General features: G+C 36.6%; 2 protein-coding genes across 3 annotated transcripts in view; one reads left to right on the forward strand and one right to left on the reverse strand.

Moving 5' to 3' along the window:
• LOC106077944 (A disintegrin and metalloproteinase with thrombospondin motifs 2-like) overlaps positions 1–13,535 on the reverse strand; it is a 61,302-nt gene extending 47,767 nt beyond the window's left edge. The window contains exon 1 of one of the 2 annotated variants that reach the window (XM_056044293.1): positions 13,272–13,535. The gene's annotated coding sequence lies outside the window, so the exon portion shown is untranslated. Of the gene's footprint in view, positions 1–9,057; positions 9,329–13,271 lie in introns of those variants that run through there. The other variant, XM_056044296.1, reaches the window with a different exon arrangement.
• LOC129928578 (uncharacterized) lies at positions 3,115–14,004 on the forward strand. Its single transcript, XM_056043238.1, has 3 exons — positions 3,115–5,408; positions 6,120–6,291; positions 13,888–14,004. The coding sequence occupies exons 1-3, from the start codon at positions 3,115–3,117 to the stop codon at positions 14,002–14,004; spliced, it is 2,583 nt and encodes an 860-aa protein (XP_055899213.1).
• The last annotated feature ends 6,325 nt before the right edge of the window (positions 14,005–20,329 follow it).

Here is a 20,329-nt window from a genome sequence, read left to right on the forward strand (position 1 = left end):
AAATAACTTTAAGCTTTTAGTCTCGAGAAAATAAAAATTGATTGTCTTAAGGATACAGATGGCAAGCGCCCTTTCAGAGCTTGTGATCTCTGATGCAGATGATAAAAGCTCACCTGTTTCTATGGCTGAAGTTTAACGAGGGTGTCATGTGGCCGAAACAACGACTTTTCTTTCTTTCCAAATGGATGCCAGGTAATCATTTGAAGAGGCTGGATTCAGGGGTGCCTTAAACATTCCGAGATTGAAACCCAAGTTCTCAACTGGTTTCGAGACTCGTCAGTTCGAAGGTCAAGCACTCAGCCACTCTGTCGCCACGACACAACTTAACGAAGGCCCGAACACTGACCTGCTACGTCACTATCTGTGGGCAGGGTTAGACCAAAAGCACGCCCCAACTTAACGAAGGCCTGAACACTGACCTGCTACGTCACTATCTGTGGGCAGGGTTAGACCAAAAGCGCGCCCAAACTTAACGAAGGCCTGAATACTGACTTACTACGTCACTACCTGTGGGCAGGGTTAGACCAAAAGCGCGCCCCAACTTAACGAAGGCCCGAACACTGACCTGCTACGTCACTATCTGTGGGCAGGGTTAGACCAATAGCACGCTGTCACAGTCCAGTTTTAGAACCTCTGTGACATGAAGTGACACTCAGTCACCTATTGTAACATTCCGTGCGGGCGAGCACGAGGTTATGTGAATAAGTAAAGGACTCTGAAATAAGGGTAAAAGTTAGTTAGTGAAGAACTCCAGCAGAGAGTGGATGTACGATTTTCTCTGTCTGTAATATGAATGAATATTAATGAATTTGATTTAATGTTGACTTGAGAGTTTTCTTTGGACTTATATTTTGAACATTTCATTGATGTGATTACTTATTCCACGTGGCATGAACAGCCAGTATTTATTGGTGTATATTTAGTGACGGCTGAAGTCGCCTGTATTTTCTGTAATTTATCTATATATATAATAAATTCCACGTCTGCTACCACTGTGTTCATTAGTAATTCTAAATGTTGTCATTGGAGACTTTAGTATGTTAGTAATACTGCGCACTTGCAAATCTAGTGCGTCTAATAAAGTACTTCGCTAAGAGGAGTATTATAGCCGTACCAGAAGAGGTACCTACATCACACGGACGTACCCACGCCGCTACGCCTACAGCCAGAACCAAGTAGCGACATTTGGTGGCCAGTATGGCTGTTAACTAACAGTATGGACCTACAACATAGGTGACATTTGGCCTTTGGTGACCAGTAAAGGAGTCTTAAAAGGATCTCAATCGCCTCTACAGTAAACAAGACTACACCTTCCTTAGACCGGTACTTTTTTTCTCAAGATGGCGGCTAACTAAACAAGTATGAAATCCAGCCTGCCCACAAGATCCATTCAAGTAACACCTGCATCCTGAGATCCATTCAACGCCAACCCTGTTCCTAGATCTACCGCTGACACCTGTCCGGTGTGAAACAGAAGACGACTCGACTCCTATCTAGATCTAGAGCTACAGATGTCGTCTGAAAGAAAGAGCCATACCATTCAAGACATCGCTTGATGACACTAATGACAGATACACCGCTTCATCACTAGTGCTCGCCACTATTCATCATCGTGGATTACTTTGAAGTACTAGACAGAACTTGTATCAACTATAAATTTGAGCATTTGAGCCATCTTATGGCATTGAACTGGATTATTTTTCTTCTACCACTTTAATGCTCATAGTAACGTGTATTCTTAAATTGGATTACTTATAGTATACATGGATTATTATTCTTAAATTGGATTACCTATACATGGATTATTAGTCAACCACCCAAGCTATTTGAGGATTAAACTACACGAGTCAACAAGAAAAAAGTCTGTAAGTCATTACTAACAAATTAAATACATGCATATGATTATAAAGTACATGGATTTTGCTTTGATATAGCAGTAATTAAACTTGATTGTTAGTAGAGTTAGTAATTGATAACTCTTGGCATTTTTGGAGCCATATTTTGATTTCATTTTTCTAAGTGTTCTTTTAAGGGTGGCTGGAGAGGGACTATTGTATGAACTATCATAACAATAGGATCTATTAGGGTCTATCCTATTTGTTCTTTAACCTCTATAAGGCCCAATGCGTTTGAGGCTCTCCTTGTTGGTACGGAGGTCATAGAATATAGTGGGAAAATATTTATTTAGCTGTTGAGTCTTGTTTGTATTTCTGTCAGTGTACTTAATCTGTATCTATATTGTTGTTTGTTTAAAAGTCCTGTATCCATATATCTGTATTTCTCCTGTCACATTTCTACTTTTTACTAATTTCTTTAAAAGCAGACTGTGTTGTTCTCTATATTGTTTCTGTGTTTGTCTTTTTACTTATACTGTACATATATTTTTCTTTCTTCTACTAATTTACAGTTTTTACTATTTTACTTTGGCACAACAGCACACATGTATAACATATATTGATATTTGTGAATATTGAATTTGAATAGTTTATAATTGAGCAACTGAGTAAATTTTGATCTAGATCTATACATTGGACAATTATCACTACATTCTTTCATTACATTGTAACCATTGATTGAATTTTTTATATTATTGTGTAATATACACATGTTAAATAATTGACACACACTGTATTGACAAGTATAACACAGTACATTCCTTTCTCACTTAATTAACTACACAAAGCATTAAACATGTCTTCCTATGACAAAATTTTAGAGCTAGTGAAAATCATGGAACTAGAAGGGGATGAGAAAAAGGAATTTATCAAAAAAGAATTAGAAAAGGCTGAAAAAGAAAAAGATAGAATAGAAAAGAAAGAAAGGGAAGAAAAAGATAGAATAGAAAAGGATAAAGATAGGGAAGAAAGAGCTGCTGAAAGAGCTCATCAGAAAACATTAAAAGAACTAGAAACTAAACAAAGAGAAAGCCAAGACAAAGTAGAGTTAGCTAAACTAGAAGCTGCCAAAACAAATTCCAACATTAATACCCAACAGTCTACAACAAAGCCATTCATCTCCAAATTCCACAAATATAATTCAAAAGATGAAACACTTGAAAACTATTTAGTCCAATTTGAGCATATAGCCTCAACCTATAGTCTTGACAATGAGGACATGGCCAAACACCTACTAGCAAATTTGTCAGGAGAACCCCTCAACATCATTTCCACTCTAACTGTAGACCAAAAGAAAGACTATGCAGCAGTAAAGACTAGATTATTAGAACACTTTGGAAAAAATTCAGATTTCTATCGTAAGCTGTTCAGGGACACTAAATTGAAAAAAGATGGGGACTTCAACAGGATAATATTCGACATGAGGACTAACATGACAAAATGGTTAGAGCTAGCAAAATGTGACATCAAAGACCCGACACAAATCCTAGACATGCTACTTATTGACAATGTCCTCAACAACGTGACAGACTTAGTATTTACTTTCCTTAAGGAAAAGAAGATCAAGACAGAGACTGAACTGATAACGAATCTAAATCTATTTAAAGACAGTCACCCTGGACACACGATTGACAAAAGAGACCTACACCAACTAGTAGCTACAGCAACAACATTCAACAACAACAACAATGACAAATTCAAATGGTCCAACACCAAGACTTGTTTCAATTGTGGGAGAAAAGGTCATGTAAAAAACCAATGCAAAGCTCCTATAAACTACAATAACAATTACAGATACAGAAGCTACACTAGTTTCTACAACCCAAACAGCTACAAACAAAACAACAATAACTACAATAATAGACCACATAGACTACACCAGAGTGCAAGTCCCAATGAAAGAGGAAGTTTTGCAAACAGTTACCAACACAATAGCTATAACAGAAACAGGCAATCTAAAAGGGACCAATATAACTACCACACAAGCAACCACCCAAACAACTACAATAGAGGAAACAATAGAAACAACAGTGGCAATAACACCAACAACCATAGAGAGGAAAATGTAGCCTACATGCAAGCAAATAAGTCCAAAATAAAAGTCTTTCCATCCTATGTTAATTCTAAAGAAGTAGGATCAATTCGCGACAGTGGAGCCACGGCAATAATAGTTAAAGCCTCTTTAGTCGAACCAGGACAGTATCTAGAAGATACAGTAAAAGTGACCTATGCAAATATACAAAAATTCGATATTTGCAAGACCGCTAAAGTCCTAATAGAATCACCCTGGATTACAGGAGAACTAGAAGCCATAGTCATGGACACCCCAGCACAAGATCTAATAATAGGCAATGTAGATGGTGTAAAAGATCCAACACTAGAAGAAGTTATGCAATGGGCGGAAGATAGACAAAAATATTCCCTATTTAAACATGAGGCACTATTAGCTCAAACCAGATCACATAAAAAAATAACACCAGAAATAGAATGCCCCACTGTATTACTCAATGAAATAGGTATAACTAGGGAGGAACTAATAGATATGCAGAAAAATGACACCACAATACAAGACCTCTTAAGCAAAGATTATAACAAGATAAATTTAAATAACCACCATATAGAAATAAACAACTTAGCCATTAGATATAACAGGAAAGAAAACTGTACTAGACTTCAAATCCTGATCCCTAAAACTTTAAGAGCTAAAATATTAAATATGGCACATGATGACCCCACAGCAGGACACTTAGGAAAAAAGAAAGTATATGCTAAGATAGCCAACAAATTCTTCTGGCCAAAGATGGGAAAGGACATTAAGAACTATGTAAACAGTTGCACAGAATGTGCCAAACAAAAAACAGTAACTAGAGCCCCATTAGAGAAATCAGATAAATCTCACTATTTTTGGGACAAAATTGCCATGGACATAATGGGACCCCTAACAACCAGCAGTAAAGGGAATAAATATATTCTGGGTATCATTGACATGTCCACTAGATGGGCAGAGGCATTTCCTCTAAAAGATATAAAGGCTATTGACATATGTAATTGCTTAAAAACACTTTTTCTAAAATTTGGATTCCCTAATAAGTTACTGTCAGACAATGCATCAAATTTTAAGTCCCACCTTAACCAAGCATTTGCAGAAATGACTAACATCCGCCTAGTCCATAGCACTATCTACTCACCACAGGGAAATGGAGTCATAGAAAAATGGAACAGAACTGTAAAACAGATGATATATAAGCTAGAAAGAGACTCAATGAGTACCTGGGACCAGACTCTTAGCTATGCTATATTTGCCTACAACACTAGCATCCATGAAACCACCAAATTCAGCCCCTATGAGCTTGTATTTAACAGAAAACCTAAAGGACCGTTAGAATTATGGGCTGACAACATGTTAGACTTAGAAAACATAGAACAGTACCATCCTTGGATAATTCAGACCAAACAACAGCTTAGACAAGGAATAAAACTAGCAGAGATAAACATGGACAAAAATCTAGAAAGGCATAGGAAAATAAAAAACAGAAATAGAAAACTAAGAACACTAAATGTAGGTGACCAAGTTTTTGTTAAGATAGAAAACAAACACTGTAAAGATAAGAATGAGGGACCATTTAAAGTTATAGAGAGAATTAATAACAAAGTGTACATCATTGATAAAGATGGTAGAGAATGCAAACTCAATATTGACAAACTTGTAAAACTGGATAAGAGACAAATAACTGACACAGATATAATTGAACCTGATCTAGAAACCAAACACAACATACAAGAACATATAGTAAGCACCATAAACACCACACACAACAGTAGTCCAAACATTGAAAATGATATGTTACAGAACTTGACAGTTAAATATAGTGATGTAATTACACAAAAGCTAGGATGTACCAATCTGATAGAACACACAATAAAACTCAACAAAGCACTACCAACTAAGACAAAAGCCTATAGTATCCCCAAAGCATATGAGGACTTAGTTAGGACAGAAATGACAAACTTAATTAAAGATGGGAAGATAGAGAGATCAGAAACATGTAAATATGCATCACCCATGGTCATTGTAAAAAAGAAAGACAGTGGAGTAAGAATCTGCTGTGACTTTAGAGAAATAAATAAATGCACAGTCATAGACCCAGAACCCCTACCAGACACTGACAGCATAATTACAACTTTAAGCAAATCATCCCTATTCACAACAATGGACTTAAACAGAGGCTTCTGGCAGATTAAAATGGACCCTGACTCTAAGGAATATACAGCATTCAAATGCACTATGCCAGGCCTAGAAGGTATCTATGTCTGGAATGTCATGCCATTCGGCTTAATAAATAGTACAGCCACATTTCAGAAATGCATGTCAAAATTATTAGAAGGCATAAATAAGGTATTGTCTTATGTAGATGACATTTGTGTTTTCACCAACTCACAACAGGAACACATTCATGTACTAGAGCAAATATTTTCAAGACTAAGAACACACAACATGACATTATCCCCCAAGAAATTAAACCTAGCCAAGCCTGAAATCCAATTCTTAGGATATTGCATTACCAATGACAAAATTACACCCACTGAAACAAACCTAACAAAGATTAAAAACATAAAAGAACCTAGGACTAAGAAAGACATGAGATCATTATTAGGACTTTGCAACTTTTATAGAAAGTTTATTCCAAATTATGCACAGATAATTGAGCCCCTTGTTGAATTTACTAAAAAGAAGCATGGAAACACAATTTGTATAGATGAAAAAAGTAGATTAGCACTAAGCAACTTAAAAGATAAATTTAATGAGAAACTAGAATTAGCCAGTATTGACCCAACATCAACACTATCACTATACACTGATGCCTCCAACACTGGTATTGGGGCATGCTTATTACAGCAAAGAGAGTCATTTTTTAAGCCAATAGTACACATCAGTAGAACACTGTCTGAAACAGAAAGAAAATACTCAGTGATTGAGAAAGAATTATTAGCCATTGTATGGTCAGTTGTAAAACTCAAGAATTACTTGTTAGGTAGATTTTTTAGCATTAAGTGCGATCACAAACCATTACTGGCACTAAAAAGAAAAGATCTAAAAAATGACAGGATAAACAGATGGACACTCATTCTCTCAGATTACAAATTTGATTTAGAAAGCATTCCAGGACATGAAAATGTAATAGCTGACTTTTTATCCAGATACATAATACATGAAAATGAAACAAGTGAAAATAATGACATTAAACACATCAGCCAGGACATTCTGATAGAATAAATAACCAGTACAAAGCACTTAGAAACAAGCAGTAGTAGTCAACTTAGTCAAATTAACATTCTACACATTTTGCAAATAAGTTATGACACTTTATTGTTACACTTTATTTTCTTTTGGGTCATGATGACATTTATGCTTAGGATCAATAACAGATCATCTATTTTCTACTCATTGTATTTTATTGTCAACTTGTAATATGACAAATGCCAGATGTGTTTATTTTGTGTGTATATATTGTATTTCATTACTGATTGTGCACAGCAATGTAAACAATGAGATGTAAACAACAGTGAACTACTTGAACTGTTGACCTAAATTTTTTTTCATAACAACTCACAGATGTAAATATTGTCTAAAATTTTGGACACACCTGAATACTACAATGAATGTTTATAAACATGGAAATTTGTTTACTATTGTACTTCAATACTACACTCAGACTATTTATAGTAGTCTTATGCAAGGTCAACCTTGAACTGGATTGACATGTCTCTGAAATTTTTTTTTCCTTTTGATGATGGCAAAACTTAGAATAATATTTTGACACAGCACATCACAGTTGTAAATAAATATGAAATTTTTTTCTGTTATCATTTTGAGTAAATTTACTCAGTGTGTCAAATGATACACATTGATAATGTTGTGCATCTACAATTATAGTAAAACATTGGATGTGGAATAACTTGTATATTTTTTCCTTTTCTATATTGAGTACCATGTGATTGTTTGTACACATTTTTTTTTCAGTACAAATGTATGCATAAAGTTTGTTAACACTTGATGGAGGTACTTTTCATTACAATTAATGTTACATTTCAGTGATTTTGCTCTCAGTGAATTAAGTATATAAATGATTTTTTTTTTTTGGACTCAGTAATTTATATGATGTTATACATAACTACTAAGCTTATATAAGATGATATGAGCAATTGGAGGGAACTTACAGCACTTGATAGAATAATGGACTAAGCTCATATATATTTGTACAGTGGTATTAATGTAAAATATATTTGTCAAAGATTTTTGGTCAAAAATCTTTTTGGAGTGTGGGGCGTATGTCACAGTCCAGTTTTAGAACCTCTGTGACATGAAGTGACACTCAGTCACATATTGTAACATTCCGTGCGGGCGAGCACGAGGTTATGTGAATAAGTAAAGGACTCTGAAATAAGGGTAAAAGTTAGTTAGTGAAGAACTCCAGCAGAGAGTGGATGTACGATTTTCTCTGTCTGTAATATGAATGAATATTAATGAATTTGATTTAATGTTGACTTGAGAGTTTTCTTTGGACTTATATTTTGAACATTTCATTGATGTGATTACTTATTCCACGTGGCATGAACAGCCAGTATTTATTGGTGTATATTTAGTGACGGCTGAAGTCGCCTGTATTTTCTGTAATTTATCTATATATATAATAAATTCCACGTCTGCTACCACTGTGTTCATTAGTAATTCTAAATGTTGTCATTGGAGACTTTAGTATGTTAGTAATACTGCGCACTTGCAAATCTAGTGCGTCTAATAAAGTACTTCGCTAAGAGGAGTATTATAGCCGTACCAGAAGAGGTACCTACATCACACGGACGTACCCACGCCGCTACGCCTACAGCCAGAACCAAGTAGCGACACACGCCCCAACTTAACGAAGGCCTGAACACTGACCGGCTACGTCACTACCTGTACTGGGCAGGGTTAGACCAATAGCCTGTCGCCACGTCGTACAGACCTGTGACGTGGCAGCGAGCTATTGTTCTAAACTGCCCACAGGTAATGACGTAGCAGGTCAGGGTTCAGGCCTTTTACAACGATTGGTCTCGACTTAACACCGCAGTCAATAGCTAAAAGACGACACATGCAGACCAACCTAGCTGCTGATTACCTCACCCTTGAATCGATCCAGCGTTGTAAGACTGGCAAATTCCAAAAAACAATAATCCAAGAAGATAGCGAAATAAACACTTTGATCGAAATGTTGTCGACTTAACGAGAATCTGTCACTGTTTAGAACACAGAACTAAAGCCTGTCTGTGTTTTAAGCTGTAAGACTACACAGTCAAGCAATAGTTTAGTCACCGTGGCTGAGACATTATTGTCTTTCAAGGGGTTGGGGGGGGGGCTCTTCAACCTGGACTGCGTACCCATGGCCAGTCAACGGTCGATCCCAAGATCCAGGTCAAGCAGAAACCAGTGAGTGCCCTTTCTACCTAGCCTTTATAGTATTAAGAAGTTGACATATAGACCTAGATTGTTACATATTGATCTATATTATTAACATATAGATCTAGATCGAAGTCAATAACAGTAGAAACGAGAAATGCAGTGAAAGGGGAGAGAAGCGCAGCAATGCAGGGGAGACAAATATCTAGTTTCTTTTAATACTGAATTCATTTTCTTTTCGTTACGTGTGTGAATGTATCGATTTTGGGTTTGTCGATCGATTGTTAAATCAAGAATCGATTAAAACAAACATTGAGCTATAAATAGAGTTTTATATGAGTACAGTTTCATCCAATGATAATTATTAGAATGTTCGAAGACTAAAACTGAAATAAAACTAGGTTACAAAAGACAGTTTGTGTGGAAACACAAACTCAAAATCGGCCCTCGAAGTGGTCCACCCAAGCAGGCTTCAATATTTTCAGAAAGAACATCCGAATGAAATTATATCAAAGACAAATGAGGGATAAGAATGGAGAAAGAAGGTTAACAGATCTTGTGTAGTGCCCCAACGGTCCCGCAGATCAAAGGATAGGTGAAAGTGAATGTAAAGTTAGATGTGAACCTGGCCTAACTAGTTCCCCTTTCAGACCTTGTGGTCTATAGGCAGATGATGTAAAGTTCATCTGTTTTTGTGGCCTACGGTTAACGAGGGTGTCATGTAGCCAGCATAACGACCAACCGCCTTTACTAATTAGCTTTTTCTCTTTAAAAAACTGCTTGCATAACTAATTTTAATAATTAGATTTTTCGCTTTCAGAAAAAAAAAAGTAGCCGTTGCATCAGAACTTTGAATGGTCTAAAATATTGTGATGTCGGATTTTCAATATCTTTTCTATTTTACGAGATCTAAACGGGACAGACGGACAGACGGACAGACATTTCGCACAAAACTAATAGCGTCTTTTCCCCTTACGGGGGCCGCTTAAAAAAGAGAGGAAAAAAAAAGGGGGGGGGTAGGAGAGGTAGAAAAAAAAGAGAGAGAGAGCGTTTCCATCTTTTTTCAATCTTTCTTTTTTTTTTCTTTCTCTATTCTTTTCCATCGTCCTTTCTTCCTTGACTCTTTATTTCTTTCTTTTTTTCTGTCGTACTTTCTTTCTTCTCTATGTCACTCTTTCTTTCTGCCACACTTTCTTATTTCTGTCTTTCTTTCTTTCTTACTTTTCTGTCTTTCTTTCTTTCTTCTCTGTCTTTCTTTCTTCTCTGTCTTTCTTTCTTTCTTTCTTCTCTGTCTTTCTTTCGTTCTTCTTTCTCTTTTCTTTTATATCTTCCTTCTTCATTCTAATTTTTTTTCTTTCTATCGTTCTTTTTTATCTCTTTCTTCTTTCTGTCACTCTTTCTTTCTCTTTTATTCATTTTTTCCACCAATCTTTCTTTCTCCTTTCCGTGTCTCTCTCTGTGCTTTAAAATTCTTTTTTTTCTCTCTTGTTAGTTCTCTATATCTTTATTTCTTTCTCTCTTTTTAGTTCTCTATATCTTCATTTCTTTCTCTCTTTTTAGTTCTCTATATCTTCATTTCTTTCTCTCTTGTTAGTTCTCTATATCTTCATTGCTTTCTCTTTTTTTTTCATTTTCTTTCACTCTCTCTTTTCTCTATTGCTCTTTCTCTAAGTCAATATCCCTAAAGCAGAGGAGGCTATTCTTTTTTTCCGTCTTAGGAGCCAATGTCATCGCTGAGCCACATGCCCCATCCTTGAGCCCAGAAGAGCCAATCCTCTGAAGCGTCTTGTCCTGCACTCTGGACATCAAGATTCGAGAAGGCGGCTGGGCGCCACGGGTAAAATAAGATCGTATTGGGGCATCACTGCCCTAAACTATGAGTCAAACAAAATGTATATGTCAGTGACAACAATTGTGTAAGCCAGCGGTTCTCAAACTTTTAAGCTCGGCGACCCCTTTTTATATTCCCCCACTCTGCCGCGACACCCTCCCCCCAAAACAACACACACACACACACATACAGCAATAGAAGAGTAGACAATAACAATCCATATTTTCGATGGTCTTAGGCGACCCCTGGCAAATCGTCAATCGACCCCCAAAGGGGTCGCGACCCATAGGTTGAGAACCCCTGGTGTAAGCTGAACTTAATTGCGTCACACTACTATATCATATACATTTACTTTGACCTACAGCCTTGATTACATTAAATGTAATGCTCATTCATAGTTTATCTTGTTTCGTATTACAATTTTATATTCATTTGTTCATTCATAGTTTATCTTGTTTCGTATTACAATTTTATATTCATTTGTTCATTCATAGTTTATCTTGTTTCGTATTACAATTTTATATTCATTGTTTATTTTGGGCGTGGCCATCTTGCAGTTAGTTTGTGTATCTCTAGTATGACTCTCTAGCAGATTATAGTCACGTTTAGTGACTGTTAGGAAGACGTCATTAGCTCACTCGTGGTTCAGCGCCTTGTTAGTGTCAATTTGTTAAATTACATCCGGGTCAAGGGTGATTCAGTCACGTCCCCTGTTGGCGTAACTCTTCTTCTTTTTATAAAAAAAAGATTTAATTCAATGTTTGTCAGGGGGCTTTATTCCTTTCCCTTTTGGAGTTCTTACTTTCTTCCTCGTTCTTCTTTTTAACCTCTTCTTTTTTAGTCATTTCTTTCCACTCCTCCCCCTCTCTTTCACTCTCACTCATTCTTTGTTTTCTTTGGCTCTTGCTTACGCTCCTCCCCCCCCTCTCTCTCTCTCTTACCATCCCACATATTTTTTTTCCTCTATTTTATTTTTTCTGGTTTACCTCTCTTTGACGCTATTTCTTAGAGAGTTGTTGTCATTGAATTTAATGTTTGTTTGTAAATTGTTTTAGATATTTCGGATGTTGAAGATAATCTACTCCCTAGCCTGAACATCCCGCAGGACGACGGTGGATGGCAGCGGTGCGGGTTTGAGCCTGGGACCACCGATCGACAGTGCATCGCGCTTACATCCCGACTAGGCAGACAGAAAATGTAATAATTCTCATTTATTCAGTGATATCTCATTCCATCTTCCCATCTCTATTTCACTCTCTCTCTCTCTCTCTTTCTGTATTTCTTTGAATTCTATCCTTCACTCTTTACCTTATGTCTTTTTCTCTCTCTCTCTCTCTTTCTCACTGCCTTTCTTTTTCTCTCTCTATGTCTCTCACTATCTGTCTCTCTCTCTCTCTCTTTTTCGCTGCCTTTCTTTTTTTTCTCTCTCTCTTTCTCTCTCTATGTCTCTCTCTCTCTTTTCCCTGTCTTTCTTTTTCTCTCTCTATGTCTCTCTCTCTATCTGTCTCTCTCTCTTTCTCTGTCTTTCTTTTTTTCTCTCTCTCTATGTCTCTCTCTTTCTGTCTCTCTCTCTTTCTCTCTCTTTTTCGCTGTCTTTATTTTTCTCTCTATCTCTCTCTATCTGTCTCTCTTTTTCTCTCTCTCTATGTCTCTCTCTTTCTGTCTCTCTTTCTGTCTCTTTCTCTTTCTCTCTTTCTCGCTGTCTTTCTCTCTCTCTATGTCTCTCTCTGTCTATCTGTCTCTCTCTTTCTCTTTGTCTTTCTCTCTCTCTCTGTCTCTCTCTCTTTCTCTCTCACTCTCTCTGTCTGTAGCACATTCACTGATATATTTAAAAAAATACTTTTGTGTTTTAAAAGAAAAATAATTTTTCCTAATTTTGTAGGGCCTACTCTGATTTGTACTACAACTGATTCACTTGTTCAATTTCTGCTTTATGATCTGATAAATTAATCTTGCTCTTTCAATTAAAACCACTTTAACAAAATTACAACAATATAAGTCTAACAATAGTTTAAAATAATATTTGAGCAGTAGACCAAACATTTCTAATGAATTTTAATACACATAACAAATGCAAAGAATCTCTTAACAATGAGGTACCATAACTTACCTAATTAATATTGTAGATGATTGAACAGAATTTCTCTAATTAAATGTACCTGAAGACTGATAAGCGCGTACTCCAGTATGGAACTAACATAACACAAGTTGAACGATACTGAAAAATGTGACAGCCCCAAAAGTATTGAAAATAAGCCTGAGTTTGTTTTTTTTAAATCTATCCACAAACCAATATCCGCAGGGGATTTAATCTGTTGTACCTATGTTTCTGTCAGAGCTGCCGTATGACAAGGTGGCCATATTGTCAGGTGAACTTACCTTGTAACCAATTACCTGGCCACTCACACGTGGGGCCGGGAGGGAGGGCCCTTGTTAAGTATATAAATATGTATTTTTTTTTCTTTTAGGGGGGTTGGGGGGGGGGAGGGTTGGACTTAGTTAAACCATGGGCGGAGATCCCGTGCTGACTTGGGATTACTGTCTTGACCCTGCTCGCGACCATGTTTACTCAATGTGGTCAAAACGTTATGTGTATTTGCTTGCAATGTAGGGAAGTCCCCCCCCCTTTTTTTTTTTCTTGCAAGGTACGTTGTTGAACAAACTTGTTTGTAGGTGTGTTTGACCGTTTTGTTTGTAGATGTGTTTGACCGTTTTTGTTTTTGTAGGTGCGTCCGTTTGCTGGTTGTGACGACTGGTACGAAAAGACCAAAGATCTCGAGGCTCCGACTAATGAACAGGTTCTGGTTGAAGTAATCAGATCAAATAGTAGCAGGATTGCTTAAAACTAGATTATTTTAAACTTCGATAAATAGTAAAGTAATGACTTCACAAAGGCTTGACACTCATACAGAGTTAGAGAATGTGCACCCGGTATAAGAAACCTTATCGGCACCCCCTTCCCATTTTGCTTATTTATAAAAAAAAAAGTATTTAATTATATAATACAAATATCCTTAAATTATGGCTTTTAAATTAAATTATGGCTTTTATATAGCGCTACTTTCATGCTTATAGCATGCTCAGAGCGCTATGGTCCAATCTCAGTTGTGGACCAGTGGGGCGGGGGAGGGGGTATTTAGGAGAAGGCTGCCTTTAGGCGCTCATTAAACACAACTCTGCCCGAGACGGGTGTCGATCCTCAAGCCCCCTTCATATGTAGCAAAGTCAAGCTAAGTTCACTTAGCCTCTCGACCACGCTTCCTTAGAATGTACTAACTAAAATATCTGCAATAATGTTTTTTGCGCCTCTCTGCGTGTGGCGCCCTCTGAATGTGGCACCCGGGGCTTCATGTTGGTCTTACACTTTTAGAAGTTAAATCCGGTGTCCCAAATCAAAGTAGAATGGGGCATTTTGTGGAACTGAAGAATAAACCCAACTCCTCCATATGAAATAAAACAATTTCATTTCTCTAACACTTGCCATACAAAAGATTCAACACATATTATAAACAAGCAATATAATTTCAATAATAAATTCACAAATGCTGACTTAACATGAAAGTTATCATGTAATGACAAGCCTCGCCTATAATCTTCCCTTTGCACTTAAGATTAAACTTAAAATAACTTATTGACAAGCCCCGCCTATTATATTCCCTTGCACTTAACATAAAGCTTAAAACTTATTGACAAGCCTTGCTTATGTACCCTCTCTAAAACTACCTTCTCCAACAATGAGGCAGAACCTTCTATTGGAAAGATCTCTGCTATTTTTTTAAAATCGATTGGATATTTTTAGTAGGTCTACTATTGTACTATTTCTCGAACTGTATACATACTCAATTTTTTTTCTACAATTAAAAAACCACATTGACCTTGAGTTTGTTATTACATGACAATAGCATAACAATCCGCATCTTTTAAAACACCCGCAAACAATATAGGTATGGTATGCGCTCCGCACGGTCGTCACGGCAATCACGAGATCGTACCGTCCCGGCGTTGTCATCTGCCATCCTGGTGGAGGTTTTGGGCATGGAATAAATAAACTTGATTTCTCCCAAGAAAACTTGAAAGTTGATAGATCATTACAAGACAGGGTCCTCTACTCTCAGCGTAACCACTTCTTCCTAGAATGAATCACCACCATCACCATCATTGGTCCATCCTCATCCTCCTCATAATCATCTGTCCCTTTAGCCCTCGTAGTTGCGTTACTATGACGGTTCGCGTGACCAACTCAGTACTTTTTAAAATAAGTTCATAATCTCCATATTGCCATATCTACTTGTGACATTTAATTGTATTATAAACAGGATATGTTCAATGTTTTCGTGATTCCAAGTTGATGAATAAAAAAGTATTTTATGTCTTTAAGAGAACCTCTGCTCTTTTCCTTCTATCCGGCAATATATATATATATATATATATATATATATATATATATATATATATATATATATATATGACACATAGTGAAGAAAAGACATCAGTCAAGCGCTTGACTTCCAAACTAAAGTCTTTGTTTAAAATCTTGGTAAAGATTGGTTTTGTTAATTTCATTATTGTCTTAAGCCGGAGATGCCTAACATAAATCGACCTGCGGGCCATTTTAATTCCCGACACTGGTGTCGCGGGCCACCTAAACAGAAAGGTACAACAACGAAATGAAATTAACCTGAAACTATTTGATTAGAAAACCGTGGATGTAGCACTTACATTCATTAAAGGGAAATTATTATCTTTTTTTTTATTTTTCATGCGTCAGAAAACGGCTTCATTTCTCTACTAAAGCATAAGCAACAGTATAGCTAGCTTTACCAACGACTCATTTTCTTGTCTCTTTTTGGTAAATACTCACATTAATTTCTCCCAATCTTTAAACGTAGTTTAACAATCTTTTTATTCGAATGACGCCAGATTTGTTTTATTATGCTCTACAAATTAAATATGTTGGCTTATGGTTAGCTTATTATTTTGTACCACAAAAAAGTAAAGATCTATTCACTTTTTCTGGTAGATTCTATTCACGAGTCCCATTTCAGAAACGCACAAGTGTTAAAGGTTAATAGTGAGGTCCCTAAAGTAGGTAAAGATGCACTTTTCAACCTTTTTTTTTTTTTAATTACGGAAAAAAAAGGGTGTGTGGGGGATTTTCTACACTTTGTTCTGACGTTTCAACGGGCCGGATAGAACCACGTCTCTGGCCGGATGTGGCCAGCGGCCCGTATTTTGGGCATTGCTGTTTTAAGCTAATCTAAGTCCACTAAACTCAAATAGGTACTGTAATTTAGAAAAAAAAAAGTTTTCGGTCTTGTGCTAGAAATATTGTTAATTAACCGTTGGCTTAAGAAATAGATGATCAAAACATTATCTGCTCTATAGGTCGCAAATTCCGAAAAAAGGAAACTACTATATAATTTATAGCTCAAGAAAATAATTCTTATGTACTTTCGAGTAACTTTAGATGGAGCACTATTCTTAACTATTAAAAACATAAAATGTGATACATTTTTATGAATACATGAAGTTTGCATCACGTGACTCCGAGATAATGTATTACGTAGAACCACACTTTTAGCATGTGGCGTCTATAGGTTGTGGCCTTAGTCCATTTTAACCCTCTTTAGCTATAACATAAAATTGGTGTTTAGATCAATGCATATTTTTTCATAAGCTGCATGCTTTGATATAAACTGACGTGAAATGTTTCCGGAAACTGTGACATTGATCTTTTAAACCCAGCAGACGTCTGCTCTGGTTGAGACCCAATGCACACATACACACATAGTCAAAGCAAACAAAGGAACTTATTTGCGCTAAAGGTCTTGAACACCAGGGGTCATATAAAAAAAAAACAAGCAAATATTTTTAAAATCCTTCTTAAAACTTATCTAAGGGGAATAACTCCGCACTTACATGTAATTGCTGAATGTAGCAATATACAGGTCGCAGCTGGGACTGACTGCCCACGGGACTCAGACACGCCCTATCTATCTATCTATCTATCTATCTATCTATCTATCTATCTATCTATCTATCTATCTATCTATCTATCTATCTATTTGTCTGTCGGTTTGTCAGTCAAGTCATGTCAAGTCATGTCGTATTGTCAAGTAATGTCAATTTATGTGAAATCATGTCAAGTCGAGTCATGCCAAGTCATGTTAAGTCATGCCAAGTCATGTTAAGTCATGTCAAGTCATGTTAAGTCATGTCTAGTCATGTTAATTCATGTCAAGTAATGTCAAGTCATATCAGTCAGTCATTTAATCAACCAATAAATCTATCTATCTATCTATCTATCTATCTATCTATCTATCTATCTATCTATCTATCTATCTATCTATCTTCCTTCAGGGAACAGTACCAGGAAAAGAAGAAGAGGCAGACAGAAAAAGCGATGGGAGGACAACATTAAAGAATGGACAGGCCTGCCATTGAGAGAGGTTCTAAACAAGGCAAAAGACAGGGAGGAATGGAGACAGACGGTCGACAAATCTTGCCTGGTGCCCCAACGGTCCAACAGACTAAGGGATAGGTAAAAAAAAAGGTAGGGTAATCTATCTGTATCTATATACCATAAACCTATATATCTAAATCTATCTATATAAATATACATATATGTATCCTTCTCATTCATGAAGACATGCACCTTTTTTAATCAAATAAACAACACCAATAAATGTTTGTATACGTTCTACGTTCAATATTGCAGAATCTGTCTCTCAGTATAACGCCATAACGTAACATATTTACAATTACATCCCTTTACACTGTCGAGCCATTATAAAAATCTTGTGTATTTTTCTTCATTCCTGAACCCTGAAATATAGAAATATTTCGGTATATATCAACATAGGCATCTTTAGACAGGCATCATACATTGAATGCTATTATGACACATCTTACACAATATTAACAAGGTTACAAAGACAGTTTGTGTGGACACACAAACTTAAAATCGGCCCCCGAAGTGGTCCACCTAGAGAAAGACGGACAGATCTAGACATTGATAGAGGATAGAACATATAAGGCTGTAAAAAAATATATATTTTAAAAAATCATCAAAAAATGCATATCTATTTTACAGGATGTGAGTCACAAAAAAAAAAAATGTAGAAATATTTATTGACTAAAAAAAATTTAAACTGGGTTTCGAACCCAGCATCTTCTGCGTGTTATGCAGATATGATAACCACTACACTACGGAAACAGATATCGAAATGAACAATATATTTGAAATCTTTCCCTATTTTTTCAGTCATTCTAAGTCTATATCTACTAAGTCTAGGTCAGTGGTTCCAAAACTTTTTTGTCTCGTAGACCCCTTGCCATGTTTTCTGGTTTTCCGTAGACCCCCCTGGTTAATTTATATTGAATTTTTGAAAAATTTCATCAATTTCAAATTACAAATTTTGTTTAAAATAATTTCTAACCAGTGATACCAGGAGTGAAAAAGTAATTTAAAACTACATTTTAAGTTGAATACATTTTTTAAAAAGAAATCATATAACACGCACAAATTAAAACCCATTATATAACAGTTAATACTTATAGCATACAATCACTAAACATATTAGAAACTCTTTTGTTTGCAAGCTCACCATCCGTTGCTACGGAGATAATTTTTCATTAAATATTAATGTGCCTTAAGTAGCATAGTAAACGTTTTCACAAAGAGCAGTTTTTCGTGGATTTCTTGAGCCATAATAATTTGAATAAAAAACAAAAAACAACCACATCATCACCAAACAAAGAATTAGCGAGGGTCCTATGAAAGTGCGGGGCCCACTGCGGTCGCATTGGTTGCAGAGGCCTAAGGCCGTTCTGCAAAATAGCGGCGTATGCTACGCCGCCGGTCGACTAGTATGTGTATATTATTACTAGCTACCCCGTCAAGATCAAGGTTGTTTTTTTTAACCTTAGTGCGGGACCCAAAATAATGAGACAACACACGTTGGCATGGCATTAGCAAAGAATTTTTTTTATTCAATTCTTTAAGAATAAAAAAAAATGTAATGAAACAAAATATTACAACTTACCTATCTACAGACCTCCCTGGTCTGTTAACCAACCTAGAAAAATCGAGTTTATTACAAACAAATTAATTATGTCAATAGAAATCTATATGTACATATATATCATCTAATTTAATGCGGTGCCTGATCGGTACCCTTTAAGCCGATGCCATTTAATCGACCACCATTTAAATATTTAAAAGTAAAACATTTAATTCACGTTTATCTTACTGTATTTTTTTTGTCTGTGAAATCAAAGTTATAAGTATAGAAGTATAGAAATAAATATAATGTATATACTCCAGAGCGGTGATTCCCAATTTCCAATTTTGTTTTATTATTATTATAGCTTTTACATGCTCAGAGCGCTTTTGGTCCAATCTCGTTTTGTGGACCAGTTGGGGGGGGGGGGAGAGGGGATATCTAGGAGTTGGTTTTCCGTGCTGCCTTTAGGCGCTCAGTAAACACAACTCAGCCCGAGTCGGGTGTCGAACCTCAAGCCCCCTTCTAGGTGGCCAAGCCAAGCCAAGCGCACTTAACCTCTCGACCACGCTTCCCACCCACCATTTATCATAACGAAACACTCTGCACACACTGAGTATTTAGCGGAGCACTTTGCACACACTGAGTGTTTAGCGGAGCACTTTGCACACACTGAGTATTTAGCGGAGCACTTTGCACACACTGAGTATTTAGCGGAGCACTTTGCACACACTGAGTGTTTAGCGGAACACTTTGCACACACTGAGTGTTTAGCGGAAAACTTTGCACACACTGAGTGTTTAGCGGAACACTTTGCACACACTGAGTGTTTAGCGGAACACTTTGCACACACTGAGTATTTAGCGGAGCAGTTTGCACACACTAAGTGTTTAGCGGAAAACTTTGCACACACTGAGTGTTTAGCGGAACACTTTGCACACACTGAGTATTTAGCGGAGCACTTTGCACACACTGAGTATTTAGCGGAGCACTTTGCACACACTGAGTGTTTAGCGGAACACTTTGCACACACTGAGTGTTTAGCGGAAAACTTTGCACACACTGAGTGTTTAGCGGAACACTTTGCACACACTGAGTGTTTAGCGGAAAACTTTGCACACACTGAGTATTTAGCGGAGCAGTTTGCACACACTGAGTGTTTAGC

The sequence above is a fragment of the Biomphalaria glabrata genome, chromosome 10 (genome assembly GCF_947242115.1).
Source record: "Biomphalaria glabrata chromosome 10, xgBioGlab47.1, whole genome shotgun sequence".
Taxonomy (NCBI): domain Eukaryota; kingdom Metazoa; phylum Mollusca; class Gastropoda; family Planorbidae; genus Biomphalaria; species Biomphalaria glabrata.

Excerpts from the sequence above, each read along its gene's own strand:
- LOC129928578 (XM_056043238.1), top strand. The coding sequence starts at position 3,115 with ATGGCCAAACACCTACTAGCAAATTTGTCAGGAGAACCCCTCAACATC. Across the intron at positions 5,409-6,119 it reads ATGGACAAAAATCTAGAAAG|AGGCTTCTGGCAGATTAAAA; the intron begins GCATAGGAAAAT and ends GGACTTAAACAG. Across the intron at positions 6,292-13,887 it reads TATTAGAAGGCATAAATAAG|GTGCGTCCGTTTGCTGGTTG; the intron begins GTATTGTCTTAT and ends TTGTTTTTGTAG.